This window comes from Quercus lobata, chromosome 6 (genome assembly GCF_001633185.2).
Source record: "Quercus lobata isolate SW786 chromosome 6, ValleyOak3.0 Primary Assembly, whole genome shotgun sequence".
NCBI classification, from domain to species: Eukaryota; Viridiplantae; Streptophyta; class Magnoliopsida; order Fagales; family Fagaceae; genus Quercus; species Quercus lobata.
In genome coordinates, this window is record NC_044909.1 from 48,244,148 (window position 1) to 48,271,773 (window position 27,626).

The window sequence follows — 27,626 nt, forward strand, 5'->3', positions numbered from 1 at the left end:
TTTACAAAAATTAAAAAGGAGGTAAGGGATCAAAAGAGAATTAAGAAGAGCATAAAACCCTTCAATGAACAACTTGAACCTGTCACTTTTATTCGATTGTTTCCAATACATTGCAACCAAAACCATCCACAGGACCACAATATTACAAAGAAGACAAAGTAACCTCCCACTTAAAATATCTTCTATGATATCTTGTCTTCAATAATCAGACTAGGACCTCTTCCACTCATGATGGCCCCCCAAAGTCAAACTCTTGATGCCTCGGTTATTAACTACTCTGCAATTACTTCTTATCTCCCCTGGTTGGTTATTTTGCAAGTCACCCAACTTTAGCATTCCATTCACAAGGGCTTTGAAAAACTCACTTTGGTCTTTGCTAAACAACTTCACAAAGTTTCTAGTCTGTGTGAATGTGTACAGTGTTTGATCAGAATTGAGAAACCCTCTCCCTGCAACCAAGTCCTTGAAGTATTGATTATCAAACACACGGGGTGTTGCATCAAGGTCTCCTGTGACATTTTGGTCTACATTAGTGGGACAGAGCATTTTTAGCTTTTCTCTATACTTTGGTTCAATGGCAGGGTCAGGTTGGCCAGTCCCAGATTGGTTATAAAGTCGAAACATGATGGAAAAACAACGTGCCTGGCCAATAGAGTGAGTCCCAGAAAGAGCTACAAGGTCTTCGACAGAGAGATTGAATTTCTTAAAGAGGTCGATGAGGTAACTTGCATTAGATCTTGGGCTTGGCATGATTTCATTTGATTCTTCTAGCCAGGGAGATAAGCTGTCCAATCTTCCTAGCCTCACCTTCCAATCAGGTCCTCCAGTCTGCTTAAAGGCAACATTATTACACAATCACTTTCTATTCTGAAACTATTGCAAAAAGAATGGCATCTTTACCTTTAAACCATTTACTTTTTATTTGGTGCCAAAATTAGTCCAACATAGTAAATAGGCTTAATCAAGTGTTGCGTATAACCTTTTGCACATATACTATTGAGATTTTTATGCTATTCAAAATTGACATTTTCTAGATATATTTCAGAGACTGTTTATACTACTATAAAGGAAAGACTAGTTTTTGATTGGAGACTAGGTTTATAGTACTATAAAGAAAAGACCAGGTTTTGATTGGAGAAAATGAATTTGATTAGTGACACTTTACTAATATAATAAATAAATATTTAAATAATATTATACAATCACATTCTGTTTCGAAACTTTTGCAAAGGGAATGACATCTTTGCCTTCAAATTATTTACTTTTTATTTGGTACCAAAATTAGTCCAACCTAGCAAATAGGCTTAATCAAGTGCTGCGTACGACTTTTTGCACAAATGTTATTGAGGGTTTTATGCCATTCAAAATTGACACTTTCTCAAAAAACTGCAAAAATTGTTTATAGTACTATAAAGAATAGACTCGGTTTTGATTGGAGATAATAAATTTGATTAGTGACACTTTAATAATATAATAAATAAATATTTTTATAATAATTTATTTATCTCTAATTTTTTAGTTATAAAAAAATATTTAAATCCTAACTGTCTTCGAATTTCCGTTCGAAACACTATAATTTCATGAGATACCAAATTGTTAAGGTACAAGACTTTTGATAATTTATTTTTAAATTTTAACAAATTATTTTTTTTATATAATTGATTATATATATATATATATATATATAAAATGAAATTCATAGTATGCTCTCCTTTTAACTCATCATCAGTTCTCCCAAAAAAAGGAAAAAAACACACTTAATATCAATTCATCACACACAACCACCTGTGTGCCCCATCAATATCATCGAGCTAAAATAATATAAAGTACATTCGCCTTTAGACTGTTCTTATTCCTATCTTGTCGTCTTTCGAATATGGCCAAATGATGTGGGTCACGGGTACCTAGTTGATAAAAGTTTTGACAAAAGGGCCCTATATGGCTGAGAGTTCAGCGACAAACTCAGTGGCTTAAGCCTAAAGATCCTCAATTATATTACCTTATCCAAGTTCATATACATGCTAATACGTATTTAAAGATAAAAGCTTAGAAGCGAGTTTGAAGAATAAATACCAGTGCAACAGCATCTCTTGCGGCCATGATTGTAATATCTGCGCATGAAACAAGTCCAGGACAAACCTTCTCTAAAGCCTCCTTGATTTCATCGATGACTTCGAAGGATCTTAATGAATTTATATTAGAAAGGGCTTGTTTTTCTCCAGGAATAGTTGGTGTATCATCCAGCAACACAGAAGCATCACAACCCTATTAATTAATTAATATTGAACTAATTGTTAGCATATATATCTGGATTTCACAAATCAATATATGAAGAAATATTGACACCCTTAAAAAGGAAAATAAGTGAAACAAACAGATAGGAAACATGAATAGTGTCAAAAGTTTTGGGAGTTACATTAACAAGGCAATCATGGAACTGAAGGCGCATGACGGAGGCGACGCTCCGGGGTTCTCTAATCAAGGCTTTGACCATGACATCTCGGACGATGAATTCGGCATTTGGGCATGTTTGCGAGTAAAAATCTGGCCGGAGTTGGGCTGCTGCGGCCATGGTTATGTGTAAGAGAAAGAGCTTGAAGAAAAGAGACATAGTTTTTGCACTGGTGGGTGGATCTGTAAAATGGTCCAACTTGGTTAATTTTGTGGACATTTACATTGCCTCTAGAATACTTGAATGCATTTATAGATAGTTTATGGGTCCCTCCACTTTGTCGTATTATGATATTATCCGATCTCTCTTCCTTTCTAATTATTTATTTACTTTAACATTTCCCTCATTAATTTATCAGCAGCATGGCTGAGTGCAAAAAGATAAACATACAAATTATTTTATAATATATTTATAAATGATTTGTATAACAAAATTTTATTAGTTTTAATATTAGTCTATTATTAATATCATATTTTTATTTATAATAATTATTTAAAAAATATTAAAATCACATCAATAATTATAAAAATATGTATACAAAAAATATTAAAATTATATTAATAATTTATAAAAATATTGTAAAATAATTTGTATACATTCTTCTTCCTTTTTCGGCTAGTGGATTAATGGAGCCCAAATTTAGAAGGAAAGTCACAGATATTCTTGGCATCGGGTATACCAATTCATAAATTTTTTGAATTTGGCACACGAAATAAATAAAAAAAAAAAATTTGGCGCATGCTAGGTGATGTTCTACTTTTAGAAGGACAAAGATTAAAATGTACTAAAATTTATGTATTAATTGCTGCCACGGTTGGCTGTTATTGATTGTGACACTCTTTTCTTTCTCTTGCCTTTTATTCTTTTAGGCTGTATTTGGATGGGTGGAATATAGGAAGGATGAAAAATATAAGAGGGAAAATGGGGTGGAAAATTCAGTTTTCCACTGTTTGGGAATGGAAAGAAAATAGAGGGAGTGGAAAACTAGGGAGAAAATTTTTTCCCTGGGCCCACAAATTTTTTTCCTCCCAAATTGGGAGGAAAAGCGAGGGGGGAAAACTGCACTAAGGCAGTTTTACGGTAATGCCCTCCCTTCCTTTCTTCCTTTTTTTTTTTTTTTTTCTTTTCACGTGACCTGGAAACATTCTTCTTTTCTTTTTTTTTTTTTTTTTTTGTGACCTGAAACGTTCTTCCCTTTTTTTTTTCTTTTTTTTTTGTGACCTAAAACGTTCTCTTTTTTTTTTTTTTTTTCTTTTTACTTTTTTTCACGTGACCTGAACATTTTTTTTTTTCAATGTGACCTGAACGTTTTTTTTTTTTCAAATATGACCTGATCTAATTTTTACATTATAATAAAAAAAATAATAATATAAATTTATATATGTGATGTGATAAATTTAATATTATGTAATAAGTATAAATAAATTTATTTCTTACATATTATACAACAAGGGTATAATAGTCAATTTATATAAATTACATTTTTCATCCTTCCCTTTTTCTCTCCAACCAAACAAAAGAGTTTTTAACCCTCTCACTTTTCCACCCCTCCAACCAAACATACAAGAGGGAAAACTAAATATTTTCCATCCTCCCACTTTTCTATCCTTCCACAATTTTCCATCCTCTCACTTTTTCACTCCTCCATCCAAACGGACCCTTAAGGTCACTGATGGCGAAGAAGACGCTATCAGACCATTGCCTTGGAACCCTGACAATCTTGCTTGGCATTCAAATTTTTCCCGCATGCAGCTGAGGAAGAACCAAACTCTTGAGAAGTTATTCACGCTCTGTGTGATGACATTTTTTTAGTATAAGTAGTTGAATTAATTGCATGTGTAGATTGATGACCGTTATCAGTTGATTTACATAGAAGATTCTAAATGGAATTAGATTTGATTTCAATTACTTTATTTCTCGTTTGTGTGCGTCTTTGTATCATTCTCAGCTGGCCCTTGTTGAGCTGATCAGCAAGTGCCAATCGAGGTAGGGGCCCTGGCTTCATAGTTGTACTCCACTAGATACATTTCTGAAAAGTAGATTTTTGGAGATAAGATTGTACGGAATTTCTGAAAAGATGTCTAGTTCCATTCATCTTTTTCTTTAAACTAGATGTCATGATTGTGATGCATTTTCCAATTATTTTCGTGTGATCATTGTTGTCTACCGACTTCTGAATCAATTGACACTATTTTAGACAGGTTCCCTTATGAGGGGATTCTGTCATTGTGAAAGCATGATCCGACAAAATATCTAAGAAGTGTCCATATGCGTGTAGGGAGTGCCATCTGGATTAGTGACTCAATGTATCTTTGCTGGGTAAAAGATTCTTTCAGCACGGATATTATTTTTGAAATTGAGTTTTGCAACTAGACATGCTGAGATAATTTTATATCCAAATCTTGGATATTCTGCTTTAGCATACTTTGTCCGTTCTCCTTTATCAGCATCATTTTTTAAAATATCAAGCCAAAATTTACGAAAATATTTATTTTTATATGAGAAAATATATTTGTAAAATTCTGGTTCAAAACGTAGACAGGCAAAATTCTGGCTCAAAGAAATGAATGTGGGCATCTATTTAACCAAAAGAAAAAAAAAGTACCAATTCTTCAAGTATGTGCTTAGATTTGTTTTACATCTATAGAAACTGTTCAGTATGACATACCATGTGTGAAAATCAGAATAAAATTCTGCTATGTTTTATAATCTCGTGATAATTTACGTTTAAAACAGAGAACTACATTAAGGAAAATTATCATTCCCAGCTGCAAGGGCAGAAACTGAAAAAGGCAAAGTTATAATTGTGCCTCCTTTATTCCCATAATTTTGGATACATTACTTAGAGTGATTTAATTCAAGCTGTAGGAGTGAAAATTAAGGTGTTGAGGGAGTTGTAGTGAAAAACAATATGAAAAAGAGGAGGGTGACAGAGAGTATTAGCTTTAGATAAACTGCAATGGTGGAAATAAAAACAAGTGCTCGACCGCAGTTAGTTGATAAGGATCCACGGAAAACATCACAATTTTATTGGAACAAATTGAAATTATAACTAAGTTGGGCTTGGAGAAACTGTTCACATTGAGTTTTTACATGATTAAGTTTTTGATATAAATTTTCAATCCTGCAATATATTGGTCTGACTAGATTTATGGCCATTGTTTATTGATAAGGTAGTCTGATGGTTGCTTCGTTGTTGTTATTGCTGCTACTGCTGTTGTTCTTCTCATCTTATTATTTGAGCAAATAAAATGCTATCACAAGCTTATACTGTTTCTATATGAGCTTTCTCCTCTCTCCTTTTTCCTTTCTCTTCTGTCCTCCACTTTTCTCACTTTGTCTTCTACTAATTATAATCTGAAATTATGATTTCTGTGTTCTTCTTCTCCTAGTTATAAAAGCGATTCATTATTTCTGGGATATCAAAATGGAAAAAAAATATGGCTCTTCTATGCTGTCCATTGTTTAATAGAATTTTAGCACTAATTAAAAAATGAAAAATGTCAGCAAGTCTTAAAAAAAAAAAAAAGGTATGGATGATATCTATACTTAAAAGTATGCTTCTTGTCTATGTTGTTTCTCTTTGCTATCACAATGGGAGTTGTTTTTTCCAAATTTATATTCTGTTATCAATTTAGAAGTGACTTAATTGATTTTTTTATTTTTTCACTAAGAGCAATTATATTGTGAAAAGATAAGTGACTATACAACAAAGAACTTCTGATCTCAAGGATTCTGTACTTGCTCTCACTTTCTTGCAATTTATTGGTTTTCAGATTTGTACTGAAAGGGGACCAGTGTGGAATATGTACAATATGGCAAGCTGTCCATAATGCTGTTGTCCGATTTGAATCACTTAAAATAATTTTCCGTTGTTTCTCAAATTTTTTATATGCCTATATATTCATTCTGATGTATGAATTTCCAAGGTTCCACGAGTTCTTAAAGTTAGAAAATGAAATTGGGAACATCGCAAGACTGGAGGCTGTCGGCATGGTACGTCAATGTTTCATACTGTTTGGGGGAAAAAAAAGGCATACAAAAGAAAACAGAAAATGAGAGAAAAATAAATAAACCTAAATTGCAACGTAGGTGTTTTTTTTTTACGAAAGAAGATAGTAACGTAGGTGTTAGAAAGAGAAGATTTTGTTGATTTTGAAAGAGACCAGATCAACACAACCCATAAATTCCACAAAATGGAGCTTTACTTTGCTTCATTTTCCTAACAAACAAACTATTCTTATTGAAAAAAAATGACAAGGAGAGAAGCAAAAAAATTATTGGGTAGTGGTAGTCAGTGATGTTAGCATCGTGGTGTAAGGAAATGACAGCCACATGGTAGTGATTATGAACAGGGAAATCAGAGAGACAGAGAGACAGAGAGAGAGAGAATATTTCTATAATTTAAAAATATGATCGATTTGATAAAATTGGACAAGTTCACTTGCCAGTTCAATCTGGTTCATTCCAGTTTAACTGACAAAACACTCAAAGAGAGAACCGGGCTATAAACGAGAATTGGTACACATTTCAACTTGTTGAATCGGTCAGTCTGATCTCTGTTTAAAACAACGAATTGGAACCATAAGAAACACGATTGGACCTAGTCAACTTTGTTCCTATAAAGCTCACAAAGATTATAAAACGTCACTTTCTAGTTTCAATAAATCTTCTATTTTTCAAATACATATATGGAGTATTTAATTCAAGTGAGTACCTATTGCATAAAATTTCCACTTTCTGCAAGGTATCGCAATCAAGTGCACTTGTGCGCATAGCCACATTCGGCCTTCTGGAGTCTGGGTGCAAAGCCCATATATTTCAAACATAATATGTTTTTATTATTATAGAATTTCAACTTATAGTGTCTACTTCTAATAATTTAACCTTAGGACCAGATTTCTTATTCAAGCATAAAAAATTTTACCAGTTAAGTTAACTGAAACCACTCAAATATAATATTTAGTAACCTTTAATAGAAAGTAAAAAAACATATATATATATATATATATATAATAACTCAAAATTTTTATATTTTACCTATTAGGTAAGTTAGTATAATGTTTGTAAGTTCAAATTTTACTTAAATTATTTCAATTCTTACAACTTTTATATAGATGGTTGAATCAATGGACAAATCAAAATAATTTAGTAGTAGAAAGTTTAAACATAACTTTTCATATAATTCTCTTGTGCTCTATAAAAATACATGACCATGATAGTTATGATTGAAAGATGTATATGGTTCGATTAATGCAATTCTAAAAATAAGAGACTAAAAAGCACAAGAATAATAAAGTAATTAGAGACCAAAAAATACATAATTATGATAGTTTATTGCAACGACATTTTTTGTTGCACAAACCTATTAATTGTAATAATTTTTTTGGTTATTGCCTTGGGACTCAGATTAAGACTTATAAAGCCAATCCTTGTGAATGCCCACTAATGAAAGACTGTTGGCAACGGGGCTCGAACTTAGGCGAGTTAGGCGAAATGACCGAACCTTACCAACTAAACCATCCCCCATTGACAATAAAATAAAATATAAAAAAAAAAATCTTGTATCGTCTAAAAATATATTTTTAAAAAAAATTAAAAAGATGGTAAGGGATAAAAAGAGAATTAAGAAGAGTAAAAACCCCTCAACGAACAATTTCAGCCTGTCAATCTCACTTCAATTGTTTCCAATATATTGCAACCGAAACCATCCACATGATTACAAGGAAAGACAAGTAACCTTTCACTTAAAATATCTTCTATAACATCTTGTCTATCTATTGCCCTCAATAATCAAACTATGACCTCCTCCACTCACAATACTCCCACGAAGTCTCGGTTATTAACGTTTATTAACTACCCTGCAATTCCTTCTTATCTCCCCTCGTTGATTACTTTGCAAGTCACCCAACTTTAGCATTCCATTCACAACGGCTTTGAAAAACACACTTTGGTCTTTGCTAAACAACTTCACAAAGCTTCTAGTCTGCGTGAATGTGTGAAGTGTTTGATCAGAATTGAGAAACCCTCTCCCTGCAACCAAGTCCTTGAAGTATTGATTATCAAACACACGGGGTGTTGCATCAAGGTCTCCTGTGACATTTTGGTCTACATTAGTGGGGCAGAGCTTGTTTAGCTTTTCTCTATACTTTGGTTCAATGGCAGGGTCAGGTCGGCCAGTCCCAGATTGGTTATAAAGTCGAAACATGATGGAAAAACAACGTGCCTGGCCAATAGAGTGAGTCCCAGAAAGAGCTACAAGGTCTTCGACAGAGAGATTGAATTTCTTAAAGAGGTCGATGAGGTAACTTGCATTAGATCTTGGGCTTGGCATGATTTCATTTGATTCTTCTAGCCAGGGAGATAAGCTGTCCAATCTTCCTAGCCTCACCTTCCAATCAGGTCCTCCAGTCTGCTTAAAGGCAACATTATTATACAATCACATTCTATTCTGATTTCTGAAACTTTTGCAAAAGAAATGGCATCTTTGCCTTTAAACCATTTACTTTTTATTTGGTGCCAATTTAATCAGGTGTCATGTACGACTTTTTGCTCATATCATATTCATACGACGGTTTTACGCTATCCAAAATTGACACTTTCTAGATAAAACTGCAAAAATTGTTAATAATGATTTTGATTGGTGATTTTGATTGTTAATAATGATTCAAACTATTTACACTTTCTAGATTCAAATCCCCTCTTACACTTTTGATTGGTGATAATGATTTTGACCAGTGACACAAACAATATAATAAATAAATATTTAAATAATAATTTTATAACTTCTTTTTAATTTTAATTTGTTAGTTATAAGAGGGGATTTAAATCTTAAATGTCCTCGGTTCTCCTTTAGAAATGTTATGACTCCATGAGGTGCTATCCTGTTAACATATCATCGGTTCCCCTTAAAAAAAGAAGGGTTTGGCTTATGTCTAGTAATTTTTTAAAATGAATCTCTTTTTAAACTATCACATCGCTCATTAACTAAATAAAATGTAGAGATTAAAATCTATTACCACTTGTCATTATATATTTAAAACAAAAAAACATGTCCAGTTAAAAAAGTATTGGAAATAAGCCACACCTAAAAAAGAAAAACACATTTATCATCAGTTCATCACACTTCACAGTGGGTTTGTTTGAAAACAGCTTATTTAGGACCCATTTGATACGTGTATTTAAACAACAGTTTTCAGTTTTTTTGAAAATACTCGTGGGTGAAAAAGTATGCAGGAATATGTATAATATTGTTTAAAAACTAAAAATATATGTTTAAACGCATTTACCAAATAAACCCTTAGTTTTTTGCTAAAATTTTTTTACCAAAAATATGCTAAAAAATACTTGTATTTTAGGAAAAAATTGAAAAAGTAAAAAAATGCAAAAATTAAAAATAAAAAGTTGTTCGTAAATATTAAAAGTTAAAATTTAAAAATGCCAAATTCACTCACAACCGCTTGTGTGCCCCTCATCGAGCTAAAAGTAATGGTATAAAGTACATTCGCCTTTACACTATTCTATTTTTTTTTTTTTTGGTAAACCACCTTTACACTATTCTTATTCTTATTATGTCGTCTTTTGGGTGGGGCAAAATGATATAGGTGAATATTATAAGGCTAGCACGGGTACCCCTAGTTGATAAAAGTTTTGACAAACAGGCCCTTATGGCTGAGAGTTCAGCGACTAACCTCAGTGGCTAATGCCTAAAGATCCTCAAACCTCAATTATATTACCTTATGCAGGTTCATATACTAATACGTATTTAAAGATAAAAGCTTAGAAGCGAGTTTGAAGAATATATACCAGTGCAACAGCATCTCTTGCGGCCATGATTACAATATCTGCGCATGAAACACGTCCAGGACAAACCTTCTCTAAAGCCTCCTTGATTTCATCGATGACTTCGAAGGACCTTAACGAATTTATACTCGCAAGGGCTTGTTTTTCTCCAGGAACAGTTGGTGTATCATCCAGCAACACAGAAGCATCACAACCCTTTTCATTAATTAATATTGAACTAATTGTTAGCATACATATCTATCTGGATTTCACAAGTCAATATATGAAGGAATATTGACATCTTTAAAAGGAAAATAAATAAATAAATGAAATTAACAAATAGGAAACATGAATATATAGTGTCAAAAAAGAAGTTTTGTAAGTTACATTAACAAAGCAATCATTGAACTGAAGGCGCATGACGGAGGCGACGCTTCGGGGTTCTCTAATCAAGGCTTTCTTCATGACATTTCGGACGATGGATTCGGCATTTGGGCATGTTGGCAAGTAATGATCTGGCCGGAGTTGGGCTGCTGTGGCAATGGTTATGTGCAAGAGAAAGAGCAGGAAGAGAGAAGACATATTTTCTGCACCAGTAGGTGGGTCTTGAAAAATTAATGGTCCAACTTGGTGAAGTTGATGGGCATTTATATAGCCTCCTTGAATAGTTGAATGCATTTATAAATGGTTTATGGGTCCCTCCACTTTTTTTTTTTTAATCTTTTACTTTATTGCCATATATAACTGTAGGAAGAAATTCTACAGTAGGAGGCTGATCAAAAATGACAAAATCATCTTGCATACAGCAGCCCCATTTAGCCAGAAAATCTGCACACGTGTTGGCCTCTCTAAAAACGAAAAAAAAAAAAAAAAAAAAAAAAAAAAAAATTTTTTTAAATCTTTATTTCCATATATAATTGTATTGAATTTTTATTTTTATTTTTCTATTTCTGCTTTTTGCATGGGTGTCAATTTATTACTTGGTTTTGTTATAAAATAAAAGAGGGGGGCAACAAAAGCCAATTGGGTGAGAGTTTGAGAAGGATAGCTAAACTGAAAGAGTGAGGTAACTGCGGAGGGTGGGGTGATGATCCAGTGCGTCAACCATTGCGATTTACGACAGACACCCATGACATGCTGCTCTGCGAGTAACTTTGTCGAGAAACGCAACATATTCAATATTTTTATAATATTTTCACAATAAATTTTAAATGATAAGATATTATTGGTTTTATTCTGAACTTACAGTTGGAATTGTTTTTTTTTTTTTGTCCTTTAACAAGAGCTAATAGCATGCACATTTAAAATTTATTGTGAAAATATTATGCAGATTCCATCCCTTTCTGTTGTATTATCTGATCTTTCTCATTAATTTATTAGAGGGTTCTCATTAATTTATCAACAGGCTGGCTGAGCCCATCTCTTTTTGGGTAAGTAGATTAATGGAGTCCAAATTTAGAAGGGAAGTGAGGTCAGTAAGTCACAGATATTCCGCGTATAGACCAACCTCTGTGGCACTTTATACAAGAAACTTAATAGACATATATTTAGCACCAAAAAAAAAAAAAAAAAGGTAGTTGAAAAAGTTCAATATGTCTTCATTAGTGTAATTGATATACCATTAATATTTCTACCAAAAAAAAAAAATAAAGAAGATATACCATTAATATGTCTCCATTATTGTATCATTAATATGTCTTCATCAATCATTATTGTAATTGATATACCCTTAATATGTGATTAAGTCTAAAATTTAAAATTTATTACAATCTCTCCATATCTACTCTTCAATTAGTTCATTATAATAAAACAATTCAGTATAGTAAAGAGTAAATATGTAACTTCTTAAAAATTAATAAAACAACTTCTAAATGATTGTGTCAATCTCTTATTGAATTGTGTAAAACATGAGTTTTACATTTCATCCTTACCAAAATTGAACTCTTAAAAATAATCACAATTACACACACATATGAGTTCAAATTATATCTGGTGTTAGAGTTATAACTTACACATTTTTTAAGTTATGAATTTCTAAAATATATACTCCCTCCGTCCCACTTTGTTTGTCCTGTTTGAAAAGTCAAAAATTTTAAGGGAACATCATTTATTATCTTGTCTGCTTTATAAAAATGTACAAGTTTACAAAACTATCCTGAAATAAATTTATTAACTTTTTTTGAAAGGAGTTATTCTTAATGAGGCTTGGGGGTGTAATAGGAACATTAGTAAACTAATAACTTTTATTTTTAGAAACAGGACAATATTTTGGAACATCCCAAAATGGAATAGAGGACAAACAAAGTGAGACGGAGGAAGTAATAGTTTCTTATGTGTGTGTGTGTCTATATATATGTGATTTAGAATCTAATTGGATTTGTATTCTTTGGTTTTTGCACCTAAAAATTCACTTGCCATGAAAATTTAAAAATTAGATAGGACATGTGACACAAAATTGAACTCCAATTGAAATCTAATTGGATATATACTTTTCAATTTTTGCACCTAATAATTCACTTAACACAAAAATTTTAAAATTATATGGGATATGTAACGCAAAATTGAACCCAAATTAAAAATCTAATTGAATTTTCTCTAAGTTTTGGCTTTAACTATATATATATATATATATATATATTTCTAAAGAAGACATTCACATTTGGAATCTATGTCCACATTGAAAAGTTCTACGTGTATACATGTTTCTTTAACTATATATATAGATTTCTAAAGAAGACATTCACATTTGGAATCTATGTCCACATTGAAAAGTTCTATGTGTATACATGTATATAAAACATGTATACACGTAGAACTTTTCAATGTGGACATAAATTTTTATGTCAAACCATGTTAATTTTTGGTTCCGCTTTGTATTTTTTCTTAATGCATTCTCCACCTGAATAACAATTCTCACGTATCAATATAACTAGTTATTTACTCGTGCTTCGAATGTCTTATATATTATAACATATATAATTTCTTTTATTAGTATTTTGTGTAAGCCTTTTTTATTTTGTTGCTGATTTTTTTTTTTTTTAATATAAGATAGAATTTCTATCATAGTCTAATCTAAGTGTATATGTGTGTGAACCTCCTTCCTGGAAACTTAAACCTCGGCGTTTATCTTCCACATCTCATAAGCATCTATACTTGTGAAGTGACCACCGCATCAAAAGTGTCACTACAAAAAACTGGACTTATAATGGCGTTTTCTATAAACGCTGCTATAGCCATATCTATAGCTGTGTTTGGAGATTACTATAGTGGCATTTTCAAAAATGGGTCTATAGCAACATTTCTAAAGGTTTATAGTAGTGTTTGTCAAACGCCACTATAGGTTCTGGTCTCACAAGGCCTTCTAGTGGCATTTGTCAAACGCCACTATGCGCAGTGGTTTTTGTGGTTGAATTTGATTATAAGTTTGTGTGTCTATATATATAAAAGTTGTAAATATCAAATTTTATCTTGCATCATGCATGAAATTATTTTAGTGCATTTGAGGACCATGTCATTAATGTCCAGTAATTCTTCCACTCAATAGCATAATGTCATGTGTGCAAATTAATTGAGCTAGATATTATTTTAGTGCATTTGAGGACCATGTCATTAATGTCTGGTAATTCTTCCACTCAATTGTATAATGTCATTTTACTATATAAAAAAAAAAAAAAGTATAATGTCATGTGTGCAAATTAATTGAGTTAGATGTTAGTCACAATCTAGATCCCTCATCACCTCAATCAAATTAGGTACCATGCATTTTCATCAAATTTGGCAGTTTTCTTGCTATATTGGGTAGCATCTTTATCAAACATTCTTCTTCTTCTTTTCGTCTTTCGAATTTTTAATTTTAATGGTTTCAAGCCATTAGGATCCATCCACCGTACCCATCATGGATGTTATGGGTACTTTTGTTTTTAAATGTAACTTTCTTGTTTTAAATTGATTTGATTTTTCTTAATGTTGTATGAGAATTAATTTCTCGAGGTTGTTATTTGAAGCATTTACTTTATTATTATTATTTTTTTAAAAGCAAACAAAACAATGAGACTCCAGATACATTTTAAGACAAAATGTATTATTATAATTATTATTATATAGAAATATCTCCTTTTTTTTTTTTATACAAGATAGAATTCTACTTTAGTCTAATCTAAGTGTATATGTGTGTGAAACTCCCTCCTCGGGACTTGAACCCCGGCCCTTGCCCCCCACACTCCACAAGCACTTATATTTGTGGAGTGACCATCATACTAAGGGTATACGGTGGTATATAGAAATATCTCTAAATAACATACGAACAGTTCTCAAATAAAAAAAGTAACGTCTAATATAAAATATTATGAGTTTTAAATTTAATATTATAATATATTTCATGGGAAATGTTATTACAATTAAATCAATTGGTAATAGTGGTGATTGATTTTTTAGAGTGGTAATGAGTATTATTTTGTGTGCTTATAACACCCGTTCTTTTTTTAGGCAGACTAATATTTATTATTCTTTGTGTATTTTTTTTTTTTTTTTGGTTTTTCTCTGCTTATGATTGAACATGGAAGAAGAATCTAATTATATGTATATTCTTTTAGTTGGCCTTTTTAATGCAAGAATATAGTTGGATTTCCTATATTGTAATTTTCTCACTGTTGTTTTGTTTTTCAGTTTCCTTTTGTAACCATAAAAGCATTAATTTGTTTAGTTCTTAATTTTAATTAGAAAAATGATTATTAATCTAAAGCCTCAGTTTTTCCATAATAAAAACTCCTTTGCCAATTAATTGATATAAACAAAAGAAAATCAAGAAGTGAGCAAGCTAAAATCCAGAGGGAGTGAGAGGGAGAATTTTCGAGAATTATCCAACTATAGTATTTTTGGAAGAATAATAATTTAAAGAGAGAGATTATGTACATATATAAGATTTTTTTTTTTGAAGGGTTTAACTGTTTACATATATAACAAATTTTTTTTTTTTTTTTTTGAGATAAACGGTAAAGTTTACATATATAACATTGAAACAACGTCATTTGTGACTTATAAGAAGTTTGAAGACCGATGAATTAGGTAGATTGACCCAAGCATCCGTGATAATGGGTTAAGAAAAAGAAAAAATTTGAGTGTTATTTGTCACATTTCTTGAAATAAATATTAAGTTTTATTTTAATGTTACAACTCATATCCAAACTTATGAATATGTTTAGTTATTCTATTACAACACATTTTATTTTCAGTAATATTCTCTTATAAAAAATATATATATATATATTTTCAGTAATAAATATTACAATTCTTATTGTAATCCTCGTTCAGTGTACAAAGTATACCCTAAATTTTCTTTCCATTTACAATTTATTCTCAAATTATCACTTTGCCAAGCTGACACCATAATATGAAATATTTGTGTCAATATGCCTTATGTTGTAATCCTTAAAATATATATATATATATATATATATTTTTTTTTTAAATTTGAGAGAGTTGAATTATTTTTTATGACTTTTTTTTTTTAATAATTGTTATATGTATATGGAAAATTTGTTTATTTGAAAATATATTAATTTTAGAAATTATTGCACCTACTCATAAATAACTATTACAACCCTTTTAGATAAAAATAGTTATTCTTCATTTTGAAAAATAGCTATTTATAATGAATTACTATTCTCTCTAATAAAAACATGATCAAATTAAAGAATGGCTAAACCATAGGAATAACTATTATATTACGTTGTCTATTATAGTTTCCTAAACATGCCCTTAGAGTGAAAAAAAAATGCAAATTTCCTTAAAATTTAATGGTGGTAGTAGTATATATATATACCAGTGGCGGAGCCAGAATTTCAATTCAGGGGGGGCAAGATTTATTATTATACTATGTATTCTCCATAATTTCAATTAACTACAAATATATATTTTATATCAAAACAAAAATAACTAATTTATACAGTAGTTAGTAACAATCAAAGCAAGATATATTAATCTAAATACATAAATTTAGATATCTAATTTAGTTCCTTGTAGTAAATTGAAAAAATAATCAATGTAAAAGTGTTAATACCTTTAAAGTTGTATACAATATATGTATATTGTCTTGATTACTTTAAAAAAATAGATAGAATTCTTTCTTTTTGCTTTATTTTAATTCTTCAAAGTATTTAAATTGGGTTTATACTTTATAGTAGAAACCTAGACCCAGAGTTTGAATTTGAGTACGGTACTAGGACATTAATTAGTTAGGCTTTAATATATATATATTGCATAAAATATAAAACCCCCACCACCAATTGAAATTCAATGATATTAAATTAAAAAAAAAAAAAAAAAAGAGAGGATAAACAATCAAAATTCCGTGAATAGTGACACGCTAAAATCTGGGAAATGATAAAGTTTTTTTTTTTTTTTTTAAATGAAAATGATAAAAGTTTATGTTTTAAACAAAAGTGATGTAGTTGGTTAAATAGTACCGTAAATCTCTCAATGCTATGAAACTGTTATCCTTTCTATTCGCATCAAAGCTATTTTAGAGACTACTTTCTGCTTTTTTTTCTTAAACCAGAACGGGCAAACTAGCAAAGCATTTAAGATGGAGTTCTACTGACTTCTACATGCCAGTATTCATAAACTTTTTAAAGAGGAGTCTGGGGGGGCACTTGACCCCTCTCGCCCCACCTTGGCTCCGCCCCTGATATATACTACTACTACTACTACTACTATTATAAATAGTAAAATCTTATCCTTGTACTTATTATGCAATAGATATATTAGTATGTAATCTCGTGTATATGCACAGGTATAATTAAAAACAACCACAATTACACAGTTTAAATTAGAGTACATTTTTAAAAAAATATGTTCAAATTATAGGATTCCCTGTTTGAGTTTCATTGTTTTATGTACTAAAATATCCTCAAACAATTTCTTAAACTCTCTAAAATACTCATATATTTTAGTTGAATAATTTTAAATTTAAAAATACAAACTAATTAAAAGAGTAATTTACTATTTTTAAAAGAATTCATAACTTTTAGGCTTTCAAACTTTTATCAAAATCCTAAAAATTAAGACATTATCTCTATTTTACTTTTAAACATTATTTCATTAAACCTAAAATAAATAAATAAATAAATAAACCTTATTGCATATGCAAAGCACATGTGCTAAGTGTACTATATATATTGGATTTAAACTCATCAGTTTTTACACTTAATAATTTACTTACCACAAAAATTAAAAAAATTTGAATCTAATTAAATTTGAACTTTACAATTTTTACACTTAATAATTTACTTAGTAAAAAAATTAAAAATTTAATAAAACACGTTATGCAACATTAAAAATCCAATTGAATATTCTCAAAATTCGGGCTTTTAATATATATATATATATATATATGTGCGCTTTATCTATTTAATGATTTAGTTGATTTATTCGTCACTGTGCCAAAGGTCAAGATTTAAGATTTACATGTTAATGTATATGGGGGCATTCAGTTTATATGATAGGACTACATGTCATGGACGGTGGACCACCGTAGAATGTTGCATTAGTGTGCATGACTGTGTGTTGCACAGCAAAGGTGACTTTATCCGAGTGGGATCAGTGGCCTTTGAAACCGAGTTTATCCTTTTTATTTTAGAAGGAGAAAACATGTTATTCGACCTAAATGCGAATAAAATTAGCAATGCTAACTTTTGGAATTTTGAAAGGGTAAAATGTTCCCCACCACTTTTTTTTTGGTTGGTATGCAACAAATGAAATGATATGAACTTGCACAGCTTATGTCTTTTTTTTTCTTTATTAAAAAACTCTATTCCATTATTATTGTAAATACTAGGGATTGCTTGCTGGTTCTGAATGTGGGTTTTTCAAAGAGAGTTGAGTTTTCATAAGGTGAATAGTGTAGAATTTAGTTATAAATAAATAAATTAAAAAAATTATAGATGATGTAGAAAATTGTGGAAGTAGCAAAGTTTATGTGGCACACCCTCATAAGGTAAAAAATAAAGTAAAATTTTTTCGATTGTATAGTATTTAGATAGATTAGATTGGATGATGTGTCTGCTTAGATCTTTAAAAAAAAAAAAAAACGATTTTAGTTTTTATGTACAATTTTTTAAAATTATTATTTTTTCACATTTTTAAAATTAATATAAGCATACTTTAATACTCTTTCAATAAATAAATAAAAACAATTAACAAAAAGTTAAATAAACTAACATCAAAGATTGAGAACTTTTATTAAAATGAAGTGAAATTTAATATATCTTGAGCCTAAGTAACTGATGTCAAACTCACGTGGTAGTAGTGCTAATTTGTTTTTGCCCTTTAACAACATTGAATAGTTAATAAAGGAGACCACATTAAAAAGTTAATAAAGTAAACAAAAAAAAAATCTCAAGAACGTGTTTCACTTTCACATTTGAATAAATTCCCTATTTTAAACTTTTTTGGTGAAATGAATGAATTTCCAACTTTCTTAATAAATCTTAGTTGGACAAGATGGAGGTCCCCTCCATTCACTAGAGATTCACTTGTGCTAATCATATGATGCAAAAGTTTTGTATGTATTCGAGCTATTAAATTTATGAAAGTTATGTCTTATTGACATGTAGGTCGGGCCATACTATATGAAACTGTCACCATAAATAATGAGCACTCTACGTACGATAGTTGCAATTTGCACACAACCTATGTGTGAAGGGTGAGATAGACTGTGCAAAGCTTAAACAAACAGCTACTCCCTTTTTCTTGAACCCGATGGAGAATTGTCCTAAAGTTATCCATTAATTACAGTACTGCTCGGCCAATGAGGCAAATGCCTTTTGTTTCGTTCCTAAATGTTATTAATTTATGGTCCCCATGATAAATGGGTACTTGGGTTGTTGGTACTTGGGTTGGTGGGCATCTTAATTTACCTATTAATTATCTCTCCCAGTATCTTATTACAGTGGCGGCTTTAGGATTTTTTTCTAAGGGGTCAACAATGGTAAAGTTAGGAATTTATCATTTGTCATGAGGAGTGAGTAAAAAATTAAATGATTAATCTTTTTTTGTATAGATAAACTTCCATATTATATACAATAATTTAAAACAATATTCTAAATATAATTTAGTATACAGTATAAATATATTATACAATAGTCTAAAATTGTTATAAAATAGGTAAGACAACAACTATTGAATGCATAAACTAATATAATTAAATTACTAATCATACATTTTTGTCAAGTTAATAATAACTTATTATATTTATATGTAATATCGATTATATAAAAATATATGATAAAGAAGGAGAAGACTAGTAACACACTTAGGACTAGGAGTAAATGTGAAACTAAGAAAATAAAATAGTAATTGATATAAGTTTTTGCGTTTGAAGTGCATGACTTCTTAAACATACACATAGACATAGTCACTCTCTTTGAATTGGAGATAGAAAGAAAAACTAAGAAAAAAATAGAAGGGAGAAAGTGAGATAGAGAGAATGAGGAAAAAATTATAGATATAGATACAAATTTGTACAGATGTGTTGGTTGTAACAGTGATGTAATTTTTTTTTATTAATAAAGAAGAAAAGTGCAAGGAAAAACAACTTAACTTCATTCTCAACTGTAAAGTAAGCTAGAATCATGAAAAGAATATTCAATAAGCTAGAATCATGGAAAGAATATTAACATATGTATATATATGTATTAATGAATAAGCAAAATTTTTGCAACTGACACAAATACTTTCAAAAAAATTCCACAACAAAATCTAGGTGGCCAATTGTTAAAAGTAGATAAAAAAAATATTGTTTGTTGTGGGTCCAAATAAAAAGCAGTTACAATTTATCTCATATTATTGTAAAAATATTATGAAATTAAAATTAAGATGATCATATTCAAACTTCAAGCTTATTTCAATTGGGTTCAAACAAAATTTAAGATTAGGGTGTTAAAATTTTATTTTAGGGGTCAAAATGAAAAAATAAAAATAAAAATTTTATATATAAAAATTTTTTTTGGGGTAGGTCAGGGGGTTCATTAATGAACCCCCTGACCTTAATGTAAAGCCGCCCATGTCTTATGATCATTGACATTTTTTTAGTATAAGTAGTTGAATTAATTGCATGTGTTGATTGATGACCGTTATCAGTTGATTTACATAGGAGATTCTAAATGGAATTATATTTGATTTCAATTACTTTATTTCTCGTTTGTGTGCGTCTTTGTATCATTCTCTGCTGGCCCTTGTTGAGCTGATCAGTAAGTGTCAATCAAGGTAGGGGCCCTGGCTTTATAGTTGTACTCCTCTAGATACATTTCTGAAAAGTAGATTTTTGGAGATAAGGTTGTACGGAATTTCTGAAAAGATGTTTAATTCCATCCATCACTTTCTTGAAACTAGATGTCATGATTGTGATGCATTTTTCAATGATTTTCGTGTGGTAATTGTTGTCTTCCGACTTCTGATCAATTGACACTATTTTAGACAGGTTCCCTTATGAGGGGATTCTGTCATTGTGAAAGTATGATGACAAAATATCTAAGAAGTGTCCATATGCGTGTAGGGAGTGCCATCTGGATTAGTGACTCCATGTGTCTTTGCTGGGTAAAAGATTCTCTCAGCACGGATATTATTTTTGAAATTGAGTTTTGCAACTAGACATGCTGAGATAATTTTATATCCAAATCTTGGATATTCTGCTTTAGCATACTTTGTCCGTTCTCCTTCGTCAGCATCATTTTTTAAAATATCAAGCCAAAATTTACGAAAATATTTATTTCTGGAAAAATATATTTGTAAAATTCTGGTTCAAAATGTAGACACAGGCAAAATTCTGGCTCAAAGAAATGAATGTGGGCATCTATTTAACCAAAAGAAAAAAAAAGTACCAATTCTTCAAGCATGTGCTTAGATTTGTTTTACATCTATAGAAACTGTTCAGTATGACATACCATGTGTGAAAATCAGAATAAAATTCTGCTATATTTTATAATCTCGTGACAATTTACGTTTAAAAACAGAGAACTACATTAAGGAAAATTATCATTCCCAGCTGCAAGGGCAGAAACTGAAAAAGGCAAAGTTATAGTTGTGCCTCCTTTATTCCCATAATTTTGGATACATTACTTAGAGTGATTTAATTCAAGCTGTAGGAGTGAAAATTAAGGTGTTGAGGGAGTTGTAGTGAAAAACAATATGAAAAAGAGGAGGGTGACAGAGAGTATTAGCTTTAGATAAGCTGCAATGGTGGAAATAAAAACAAGTGCTCGACCGCAGTTAGTTGATAAGGATCCATGGAAAACATCACAATTTTATTGGAACAAATTGAAATTATAACTAAGTTGGGCTTGGAGAAACTGTTCACATTGAGTTTTTACATGATTAAGTTTTTTGATATAAATTTTCAATCCTGCAATATATTGGTCTGACTAGATTTATGGCCATTGTTTATTGATAAGGTAGTCTGATGGTTGCTTCGTTGTTGTTATTGCTGCTACTGCTGTTGTTCTTCTCATCTTATTATTTGAGCAAATAAAATGCTATCACAAGCTTATACTGTTTCTATATGAGCTTTCTCCTCTCCTTTTTCCTTTCTCTTCTGTCCTCCACTTTTCTCACTTTGTCTTCTACTAATTATAATCTGAAATTATGATTTCTGTGTTCTTCTTCTCCTAGTTATAAAAGCGATTCATTATTTCTGGGATATCAAAATGGGAAAAAAATATGGCTCTTCTATGCTGTCCATTGTTTAATAGAATTTTAGCACTAATTAAAAAATGAAAAATGTCGGCAAGTCTTAAAAAAGAAAAAAGAAAAAAGAAAAAGGTATGGATGAAATCTATACTTAAAGTATGCTTCTTGTCTATGTTGTTTCTCTTTGCTATCACAATGGTAGTTGTTTTTTCCAAATTTATGTTCTGTTATCAATTTAGAAGTGACTTAATTGATTTTATTATTTTTTCACTAAGAGCAATTATATTGTGAAAAGATAAGTGACTATACAACAAAGAACTTCTGATCTCAAAGGATTCTGTACTTGCTCTCACTTTCTTGCAATTTATTGGTTTTCAGATTTGGACTGAAAGGGGGCCAGTGTGGAATATGTACAATATGGCAAGCTGTCCATAATGCTGTTGTCCGATTTGAATCACTTAAAATAATTATCCGTTGTTTCTCAAATTTTTTAAATGCCTATATTCATTCTGATGTATAAATTTCCAACGTTCCACGAGTTCTTAAAGTTAGAAAATGAAATTGGGAACATCGCAAGACTAGAGGCTGTCGGCATGGTACGTCAATGTTTCATACAGTTTGGGGGAAAAAAAAGACATACAAAAGAAAACAGAAAATGAGAGAAAAATAAATAAACCTAAATTGCAACGTAGGTGTTTTTTTTTAACGAAAGAAGATGGTAACGTAGGTGTTAGAAAGAGAAGATTTTGGTGGTTTTGAAAGAGACCAGATCAACACAACCCATAAATTCCACAAAATGGAGCTTTACTTTGCTTCATTTTCCTAACAAACAAACTATTCTTTTTGAAAAAAAATGACAAGGAGAGAAGCAAAAAAATTATTGGGTAGTGGTAGTCAGTGATGTCAGCATCGTGGTGTAAGGAAATGACAGCCAAATGGTAGTGATTATGAACAGGGAAATCAGAGAGACAGAGAGAGAGAGAGAATATTTCTATAATTTAAAAATATGATCGATTTGATAAAATTGGACAAGTTCACTTGCCAGTTCAATCTGGTTCATTCCAGTTTAACTGACAAAACACTCAAAGAGAGAACCGGGCTATAAACGAGAATTGGTACACATTTCAACTTGTTGAATCGGTCAGTCTGATCTCTGTTTAAAACAACGAATTCGAACCATAAGAAACACGATTGGACCTAGTCAACTTTGTTCCTATAAAGCTCACAAAGATTATAAAATGTTACTTTCTCGTTTCAATAAATCTTCTATTTTTCAAATACATATATGGAGTATTTAATTCAAGTGAGTACCTATTGCATAAAATTTCCACTTTCTGCAAGGTATCGCAATCAAGTGCACTTGTGCGCATAGCCACATAGGCCTTCTAGAGTCTGGGTGCAAAGCCCATATATTTCAAATATAATATATTTTTATTATTATAGAATTTCAACTTATGACGTCTATTTTTAATAATTGAACTTTAGGGGCCAGATTTTTTATTCAAGCATAAAAAATTTTACCAATTAAGTTAACTGAAACCACTCAAATATAATATTTGGTAACCTTTAATAGAAAGTAAAAATATATGTATAATAACTCAAATTTTTTATATTTTACCTATTAGGTAAGTTAGTATAATGTTTGTAAGTTCAAATTTCACTTAAATTATTTCAATTCTTACAACTTTTATATAGTTGGTTGAATCAATGAACAAATCAAAATAATTTAGTAGTAGAAAGTTTAAACATAACTTTTCATATAATTCTCTTGTGCTTTATAAAAATACATGACCATGATAGTTATGATTGAAAGATGTATATGGTTCGATTAACGCAATTCTAAAAATCAGAGACTAAAAAGCACAAGAATAATAAAGTAATTAGAGACCAAAAATACATAACTATGATAGTTTATTGCAACGACATTTTTTGTTGCACAAACCTATTAATCGTAATAATTTTTTTTTTTTTTTTTTTTGGTTGTTGCCTTGGGACTCAGATTAAGACTTATAAAGCCAATCCTTGTGAATGCCCACTAATGAAAGACTGTTGGCAACAGGGCTCGAACTTAGGCGAGTTAGGCGAAGTGACCGAATCTTACCAACTGAACCATCCTCATTGGCAATAAAATAAAATATATAATAAAAAAAATCTTGTATCGTCTAAAAATATATTTTTAAAAAAAATTAAAAAGATGGTAAGGGATAAAAAGAGAATTAAGAAGAGTAAAAACCCCTCAACGAACAATTTCAGCCTGTCAATCTCACTTCAATTGTTTCCAATATATTGCAACCGAAACCATCCACATGATTACAAGGAAAGACAAGTAACCTTTCACTTAAAATATCTTCTATAACATCTTGTCTATCTATTGCCCTCAATAATCAAACGATGACCTCGTCCACTCACAATACTCCCACGAAGTTCGGTTATTAACATTTATTAACTACCCTGCAATTCCTTCTTATCTCCCCTGGTTGGTTATTTTGCAAGTCACCCAACTTTAGCATTCCATTCACAAGGGCTTTGAAAAACACACTTTGGTCTTTGCTAAACAACTTCACAGAGCTTCTAGTCTGCGTGAATGTGTAAAGTGTTTGATCAGAATTGAGAAACCCTCTCCCTGCAACCAAGTCCTTGAAGTATTGATTATCAAACACACGGGGTGTTGCATCAAGGTCTCCTGTGACATTTTGGTCTACATTAGTGGGGCAGAGCTTGTTTAGCTTTTCTCTATACTTTGGTTCAATGGCAGGGTCAGGTCGGCCACTCCCAGATTGGTTATAAAGTCGAAACATGATGGAAAAACAACGTGCCTGGCCAATAGAGTGAGTCCCAGAAAGAGCTACAAGGTCTTCGACAGAGAGATTGAATTTCTTAAAGAGGTCGATGAGGTAACTTGCATTAGATCTTGGGCTTGGCATGATTTCATTTGATTCTTCTAGCCAGGGAGATAAGCTGTCCAATCTTCCTAGCCTCACCTTCCAATCAGGTCCTCCAGTCTGCTTAAAGGCAACATTATTATACAATCACATTCTATTCTGATTTCTGAAACTTTTGCAAAAGAAATAGCATCTTTGCCTTTAAACTATTTACTTTTTATTTGGTGCCAATTTAATCAGGTGTCATGTACGACTTTTTGCACATATCATATTCATACAACGGTTTTACGCTATCCAAAATTGACACTTTCTAGATAAAACTGCAAAAATTGTTAATAATGATTTTGATTGGTGATTTTGATTGTTAATAATGATTCAAACTATTTACACTTTCTAGATTCAAATCCCCTCTTACACTTTTGATTGGTGATAATGATTTTGACTAGTGACACAAACAATATAATAAATAAATATTTAAATAATAATTTTATAATTTATTTTTAATTTTAATTTGTTAGTTATAAAAAATGATTTAAATCTTAGATGTCCTTGATTCTCCTTTATAAATGTTATGACTCCATGAGGTGCTATCCTGTTAACATATCATCGGTTCCCCCGAAAAAAAGAAGGGTTTGGCTTATGTCTGGTAATTTTTTAAAATGAATTTTCTTTTAAACTGTCACATCATTCATTAACTAAATAAAATGTAGAGATTAAAATTCACTACCATTTGTCATTATATATTTAAAATAAAAAGACATATCCAATTAAAAAAATATTGAAGGTAAGCCACACCCAAAAAAGAAAAACACATTTATCATCAGTTCATCACATTTCACAGAGGGCTTGTTTGAAAACAGCTTATTTAGGGCCCATTTGATACGTGTGGTTAAACAACATTTTTCAGTTTTTTTGAAAATACTTGTGTATGAAAAAGTATGTAAAAATACGTATAATGTTGTTTAAAAATTAAAAACATATATTTAAACACATGTACCAAATAGACCCTTAATTTTTTGCTAAAATTTTTTTACCGAAAATATGCTAAAAAATACTTGTGTTTTAGAAAAAAATTGAAAAAGTAAAAAAAATGCAAAAAATAAAAATAAAAAGTTGTTCGTAAATATTAAAAGTTAAAATTTAAAAATGCCAAATTCACTCACAGCCACTTGTGTGCCCCTCATCGAGCTAAAAGTAATGGTATAAAGTACATTCGCCTTTACACTTTTTTTTTTTTTTTTTTGGTAAACACCTTTACACTATTCTTATTCTTATTCCTATTATGTCGTCTTTTGGATGGGGAAAAATGATGTAGGTGAATATTATAAGGTTAGCACGGGTACCCAGTTGATAAAAGTTTTGACAAACAGGCCCTTATGGCTGAGAGTTCAGCTACAAACCTCAGTGGCTAATGCCTAAAGATCCTCAAACCTCAATTATTTTACCTTATGCAAGTTCATATACTAATACGTATTTAAAGATAAAAGCTTAGAAGCGAGTTTGAAGAATATATACCAGTGCAACAGCATCTCTTGCGGCCATGATTACAATATCTGCGCATGAAACACATCCAGGACAAACCTTCTCTAAAGCCTCCTTGATTTCATCGATGACTTCGAAGGACCTTAACGAATTTATATTCGAAAGGGCTTGTTTTTCTCCAGGAACAGTTGGTGTATCATCCAGCAACACAGAAGCATCACAACCCTTTTAATTAATTAATATTGAACTAATTGTTAGCATACATATCTGGATTTCACATGTCAATATATGAAGGAATATATTGACATCCTTAAAAGGAAAAAAAATAAATGAAATTAACAAATAGGAAACATGAATATATAGTGTCAAAAAATAAGTTTTGTAAGTTACATTAACAAAGCAATCATGGAACTGAAGGCGCATGACGGAGGCGACGCTCCTGGGTTCTCTAATCAAGGCTTTCTTCATGACATTTCTGACGATGGATTCGGCATTTGGGCATGTTGGCAGGTAATGATCTGGCCGGAGTTGGGCTGCTGCGGCAATGGTTATGTGCAAGAGAAAGAGCAGGAAGAGAGAAGACATATTTTCTGCACTTGTAGGTGGGTCTGTAAAATTAATGGTCCAACTTGGTGAAGTTGATGGGCATTTATATAGCCTCCTTGAATAGTTGAATGCATTTATAAATGGTTTATGGGTCCCTCCACTTTTTTTTTTTTAATCTTTTACTTTATTGCCATTTATAATTGTATTGAATTTTTATTTTTTAAATCTTTATTTCCATATATAATTGTATTGAATTTTTTTTTTTTCTTTCTATTTCTGCTTTTTGCATGGGTGTCAATTTGTTACTTGGTTTTGTTATAAAATAAAAGAGGGGGGCAACAAAAGCCAATTGGGTGAGAGTGTGAGAAGGATAGCTAAACTGAAAGAGTGAGGTAACTGCGGATGGTGGGGTGATGATCCAGTGCGTCAACCATTGCGATTTACGACAGACACCCATGATATGCTGCTCTGCGAGTAACTTTGTAGAGAAATGTAACGTATTCAATATTTTTATAATAAATTTTAAGTGATAAGTTATTATTGATTTTATTATGAATTTATAGTTGAAATTGTTTTTTTTTTTTTTTTCCTTTAATGAGAGCCAATATCATGCACATTTAAAATTTATTGTGAAAATATTATGCACATTGCATCCCTCTCTGTTGTATTATCTGATCTTTCACATTAATTTATGGCTGAGCCCATCTCTTTTTGGGTAAGTAGATTAATGGAGTCCAAATTTAGAAGGGAAGTGAGGTCAGTAAGTCACAGATATTCCGCGTATAGACCAACCTCTGTGG

The 27,626-nt window shown here is 30.9% G+C and overlaps 2 protein-coding genes across 4 annotated transcripts; both read right to left on the reverse strand.

The window, feature by feature from the left end:
- Positions 1 to 67: 67 nt before the first annotated feature.
- On the reverse strand, positions 68 to 26,906 carry LOC115994732 (peroxidase 17-like). Of its 3 annotated transcripts, none has more exons than XM_031118966.1 (4): positions 26,671 to 26,906; positions 26,314 to 26,505; positions 24,385 to 24,918; positions 68 to 294 (listed from the first exon to the last, which is right to left on the reverse strand). In XM_031118966.1, the coding sequence occupies exons 1-4, from the start codon at positions 26,863 to 26,865 to the stop codon at positions 211 to 213; spliced, it is 1,005 nt and encodes a 334-aa protein (XP_030974826.1). In that variant the 5' UTR covers positions 26,866 to 26,906; the 3' UTR covers positions 68 to 210. The 3 variants fall into 3 exon arrangements, with proteins under 3 accessions (XP_030974826.1, XP_030974825.1, XP_030974824.1); XM_031118965.1 differs by having other exon boundaries at positions 68 to 302; positions 24,393 to 24,918; positions 26,671 to 26,905; XM_031118964.1 differs by lacking the exons at positions 24,385 to 24,918; positions 26,314 to 26,505; positions 26,671 to 26,906 and adding exons at positions 2,074 to 2,265; positions 2,417 to 2,671 and having other exon boundaries at positions 68 to 828.
- On the reverse strand, positions 8,109 to 10,852 carry LOC115994733 (peroxidase 17-like). Its single transcript, XM_031118967.1, has 3 exons — positions 10,622 to 10,852; positions 10,259 to 10,450; positions 8,109 to 8,864 (listed from the first exon to the last, which is right to left on the reverse strand). Exons 1-3 carry the CDS (start codon positions 10,814 to 10,816, stop codon positions 8,295 to 8,297), a joined length of 957 nt encoding a protein of 318 aa, XP_030974827.1. The 5' UTR covers positions 10,817 to 10,852; the 3' UTR covers positions 8,109 to 8,294.
- Positions 26,907 to 27,626: the final 720 nt, after the last annotated feature.